At 39.5% G+C, this 5,493-nt stretch overlaps 1 protein-coding gene across 1 annotated transcript; it reads left to right on the top strand.

The window, feature by feature from the left end:
• Nucleotides 1–325: 325 nt before the first annotated feature.
• Nucleotides 326–4,935, top strand: LOC135006818 (keratin, type II cytoskeletal cochleal-like). Its single transcript, XM_063952059.1, has 9 exons — nucleotides 326–856; nucleotides 1,112–1,320; nucleotides 1,418–1,478; nucleotides 1,553–1,648; nucleotides 1,881–2,045; nucleotides 2,195–2,320; nucleotides 3,221–3,441; nucleotides 4,196–4,230; nucleotides 4,324–4,935. The coding sequence occupies exons 1-9, from the start codon at nucleotides 326–328 to the stop codon at nucleotides 4,584–4,586; spliced, it is 1,707 nt and encodes a 568-aa protein (XP_063808129.1). The 3' UTR covers nucleotides 4,587–4,935.
• Nucleotides 4,936–5,493: the final 558 nt, after the last annotated feature.

Here is a 5,493-nt window from a genome sequence, read left to right as displayed (position 1 = left end):
ATTCAATGATGAAATCTTGATTTTGTGTTTTTATTGTTCCTCATAACTTCCACTATTAATTAATAGGTGGGAAAATAACAAACAGTAAAAATGTTTTTATATCTTAATTTTGAAGGTGTGTGGTTTTTTGTTTCTGTGAAAGATGGCACTCTGAGATGCAATGCCAGCACATTAGGCTAATAAAAATACAATTATAGGGCATTTTTTGTATTCTAGAACACTGCCAAACCCACTTAACTGTATATAAAAGGAGACGGTGACTATATTTCAGAAGGACTCTCCTGAGCTTGTACTGCAATCTGTCGCATCAATACTTAGTGCAGCAATGTCTCAACAATCCTCTCGCAGTTGCTCTAGCCACAGAAATTTTAGCTCTGCTTCAATGCCAAGGAACATGAGTAGGCACAGTGTGAGCTCTACTAGGAGAAATGTTAGTGGTGGCTCTTTTCTCCAGCCACACTACAGCAGAAGTGCCTATAATGTTGGCTCTGGAGGAACACAGAAGATTTCAGTTGCAGGCTATCATCCCGGAATGAGTGGATATGGACATAGTGGGGCTGGTGGCTTTGGTGGCTTTGGATCTGGTATGAGAGCTGGTTTGGGATCTAGCTATGGGGTAGGGGGAGCTGGTTTTGGTGGTGCAGGCTTTGGTGGAGCTGGGTATGGCGGAGCTGGCTTTGGTGGAGCTGGCTTTGGTACTGGTGCAGGACACTGTGCTATTACAAATGTAACTGTCAACCAACAACTCCTGGCACCACTCAATTTGGAGATTGACCCAAATATCCAGAAAGTACGGAAAGAGGAGAAAGATCAAATCAAGACTCTAAACAACAAATTTGCCTCTTTTATTGACAAGGTATGCTAAATACTGCGTATTCACTTCGAAGGCAGTACATTCTAACAATGATACAGATATTGTACATAAAACTAAAATATAATATGTATTGTTTAACATATTTACATAACAGATGTAAATAAGGCTATCAAATAATGGTACAACTTTGTCATATATGTTACTGCATTATTTTCTACCGCCTTTGACTATCTATTATAAAATATGACAATATGACAATACCAATGTTCTGAAATTAAATGACTTATAATTGTATAGGTGCGCTTCTTAGAGCAGCAGAATAAAATGCTAGAGACCAAGTGGTGTTTCCTGCAAGAACAAAAAACTGTAAAGAGCAACATAGAACCACTTTTCGAGTCCTACTTAAGCAATCTCAGGAGACAGTTGGAAAGTTTGGGAAGTGAGAGGTCACGCCTAGAAGCAGAGAAGAAGAACATGGAGGATTTAGTGGAAGACTACAAGAGAAAGTATGTTGACTCCATGTGCAGGCAGAACAGTATGATGACCACCATGTACAACCAGAACATATATTTCACAATGACTTGTCTCAACTTATATTAACAGGTATGAAGATGAACTCAACAAGCGTACAGCTGCAGAAAATGAATTTGTTGTACTTAAAAAGGTAATGGATGTACATGATTTAAAAAACACAGAACTAGTGGACTGGGATCACCTACACTTGTGTTTTTATTGCAGGATGTAGATGCCGCTTTTATGAGCAAAACTGATTTGCAGTCCAAGGTTGAGTCACTGACTGATGAGATCAACTTCACAAGAACTATGTTTGACATGGTAATGGCCTGAGCAGAAAACACAAACACATCTGGTATATTCTACAGTTACTATGTAATGCTTTGTATGATAAAAGTAGCGGGTTTCCATTGACCTAGAATCAGATAATAGTAAGGATGCTCTATAACACAGAAAGGTTTGTCCTATGGTTGTCCCCTTAAAGCACTGTAGCTATTTAAAAAATAACATTGTCATGGCTACTAAATTCTGATTTCTTAATTTACTTTTACAGGAGATAAACCAGCTTCAGTCTCAGATCTCTGACACCTCAGTCATTGTGTCCATGGATAACAGCCGACAATTGGACATGGATGGCATCATCGCAGAGGTCAAAGCTCAGTATGAGGAGATTGCTAAGAACAGCAGAGCTGAGGCGGAAACCTGGTATCAATCAAAAGTAAGTGTACACTGGAAAAGCGGCCATCACAGCCTGCTAGAGGAAACACACACATGGCAGGAGGATATAGTGGCATATCTTTAATGTCTAGCCTAGTGTGTAGAAACTTGATGGATAAGTTCAATATGTATTTATTTTTTTCCTTGCAGTATGAAGAGCTGCAGGTTACTGCAGGAAAGCATGGGGATGATCTGCGCAGTACTAAGAATGAGATTGCTGATACCACTAGAGTTGTCCAAAGGCTCAAAGGAGAGATTGAAAATGCCAAAGCCCAGGTACAGTCATCCTCATCTATAGCCTATATTTATAAGGAACACAAACACGGCCACACACAGAGATAAATGGACACATTGTTTTAAGATTGTCTTGATCAGTAACAAATGCAAGATTTCTGGAGGGGGTTTTCCAAATGTTTGATGGTAGAGCGATTGTCACCAGCCCCTGAAGGATGCATAATAAGCACGTAACAAGCTATAGTCTGCCCCAAACAAAGCGCAGTTTATGTTAAAGAGTATTTCAGACATAAGAACGACCAATGTTCACGGAAAGCCGCTTACCAGATTCTCTCTCTGGTGCGATGATTGAGTGCTCAGATCCATAGACACAAGATACAGCAGACTTGGTAGGAAAATCTGCTACCACTGGGCATGTCCAGCAGCTCCTTTCTGCCCTTTATACTGCATGTATTGGCTGTTTGCCAGGCTGTGGGGAAGGGGGTTTCCGGGCAACTGGAAACCCACCTCACCTTGCATTTGCATATGCTGATGGCCTCCAAAGCACAAGATGTCGAGGCTACCCTTAATTTCCAATTCATTTCTAATTTCAGTACCTCACATGACTACTTTTTCTCTTCTCTTCTCTTCTAGTTTTTAATGTAGCCCAGAGTCCTAGCACATCAGAAATACCCAGTACACTAGCTATCACCTTTTAAGTTTTTACCTAAAATACTGTGTGGTTTAGCCTCATTTATTTATTTATTTTTAAACATGTCAATGGCAAGATGAGGCAAAAACTTTGCGAGATGTACTCTGTATTTTGCAAGTAATACACTTGCTGAATTTGAAGTTATTTTTACCTCATAGGCGATGCAGCTGTACTTTTTGCATTTTTTTATTTTTATGTCAAATGGGAAAGCAATCATTAATTTTGCATGTACGCTTAATATGTCCCACTAGAGAACCAAACTAGAATCTGCCATAACAGAAGCTGAGGAACGTGGAGAGATGGCTGTTAAGGATGCCAAGAATAAGCTGGAGGAATTGGAGGAAGCTCTTCAGAATGCCAAGCAGGACATGGCTCGTCAGTTGCGAGACTACCAGGAACTGATGAGTGTCAAACTGGCTCTGGATATTGAAATTGCCACCTACAGGAAACTGCTGGAAGGGGAGGAATGCAGGTAAACATATTCACTCAACCTCTTCAAACTACAGAGATATATATAGATATATATACAGTATATATATATATATATATATATATATATATATATATATATATTTATTTATACAGGGTCGGACTGGCCCACATGGGTACCAGGGAAACCACCAGTAGGCCCCACTGCCTGAGGGCCCACTCCTTCCTCTAAGGATCAGGTTTCAGACTGTGCACTTGTATTATACATGGTAGATATGTTGCATTACACTGCACAAAACTATTGTGTATTTCAAGCCTCTGTGTAGGCTGACCCTTTGTAGGCTGGCCACACCACTAAGTATGGGCCCCATAACTGCATTCCCCTGGTGGGCCCTTCATGCCCCAGTCCGACACTGGATTTATATATATATATATATATATATATATATATATATGAAACAGGTACATCAGTCATCCCGTTGGCTGGGTACACACATTGTCTAGTGTGTACTGAGGTTCAGACTCTTCCAGGTTGTGAAACTTGCAGTAACATTACAGGATTCAACCAATGCAATTCTACACTCCAGAATCTGACCATTGAGCAACTGCAATTTTCCAACATTGTGATAGTTTGGCAACATCTTATAAAATGAAAATCATTCTAGAAGTTATTTTGATTGTAGTTTGGAAATGTCTGTAAACAGACATTGTTTTGAAAGTGTCTCATTAACAAAAGTAAGGTATACTGTAAATGTCTAAGACCAAATGATGATACTAATGTGCACGTCTATTTTTAGGATTTCAGGAGAATGTGCGGGTACCGTAAAGATCTGTGAGTACTGTCACTTGTATGCCACTAGTGCATGTTACTGCTGGTAACATATGTACATCAACTCTAATACTTCTGTGATTCCTTTTCCTACAGCTGTTGTCTCATCTTCCGTGGGAGGTGTCACATCTCACATGGGAGGATCCTCAGGAAGTGGAGGTGGCTTCCACCACGAGGGTGGGATGAGCTCCAGCCGTGGCAGCGGAGGGGCCGGTGGCAGTGGAGGTGTGAGTGGCAGCCGACATGGTGGCGGCTTTAGCTCCGGTAGCAGCCATGCCAACAGAGGTTACAGCTCTGGGCCAGGATACACATCAGGAAGCAGCTCAAGTATGCACAGCACAACCAGAAGAGCCTGCTAAAACTCAAGGAACATGTAATCTTATGCTGCATTCATCCAAAATTATGGAATAGAATATTTACAATTTGCTGACCTCTATAGCATATGGCACTATCTTTAAGCTTTATCTTAATCTCAACATGACAGGAGTGAATAAAATATCAGCCAGTCAATGTAATCACTGCTAAAGGCACAAACTAAACATAAACTACACTGAAATATGCAGAGTGCTAGACACATAGTAAAAATGAATATTTGGGAATTACCACCGCTGCATTGATAATGTACAGATTATTTAGCATATCTTGATCTGTTTTCAGTAAAGTAGTTTACGTGGTTCTAACTTTGTCACTTATTGTTAAAAGCCATTGATGAAGTATAATTAATATCAAACATATATGTATTTACAAGTCCTGAATTTAAGCAAAATTGATATTTCATCATAATGACTACAGGATTGGTTATTTTTTTCTTCTCGCTGTTCTTTCTGAAATTGTATTTACATTATCTGGTAATAAATTACAATAGCATAATCAATTGTAAATATTATACTACACTACATTAATGCGCAGAAAATCAGTAGCTGGTAGGATTTGAAGTAATATCATCATTTTCCATTGGAATGGCTTTCCATGTATGATCAGTTTAACATTGCTTTCTTTTTCTGCACAATACTTCCCACTATGCTGCACATCTGTTCAATAAACTTCAGTTCATGAAAATCTGCTTTCTAATTTGTGCTCATTAAAATTACGTGTTTAATGGAGATTCAAATACCAATAATCTTATAATAAGAGGACGAATGGACAAAAACCAGAACAAATCAGTGGGGGGGGGGGGGGGGGGGGGAATCTTGTTACCCTAAATGAAAACATTTGGGCCTTCTTCCACCTAAGTATAGATAAAATCAGGGCGTGAATGGGAATTAT

This window comes from Pseudophryne corroboree, chromosome 2 (assembly GCF_028390025.1).
Source record: "Pseudophryne corroboree isolate aPseCor3 chromosome 2, aPseCor3.hap2, whole genome shotgun sequence".
In the NCBI taxonomy this organism is placed as follows: Eukaryota; Metazoa; Chordata; class Amphibia; order Anura; family Myobatrachidae; genus Pseudophryne; species Pseudophryne corroboree.
Note: the sequence above shows the minus strand (reverse complement) of the source record. Positions and strands in the feature narration are given on the sequence as shown.

Coding starts and splice junctions, on each gene's coding strand:
- LOC135006818 (XM_063952059.1), top strand. CDS start 326: ATGTCTCAACAATCCTCTCGCAGTTGCTCTAGCCACAGAAATTTTAGC. Junction 857..1,111: donor TTGCCTCTTTTATTGACAAG/GTATGCTAAATA, acceptor ATAATTGTATAG/GTGCGCTTCTTAGAGCAGCA. Junction 1,479..1,552: donor AATTTGTTGTACTTAAAAAG/GTAATGGATGTA, acceptor TTTTTATTGCAG/GATGTAGATGCCGCTTTTAT.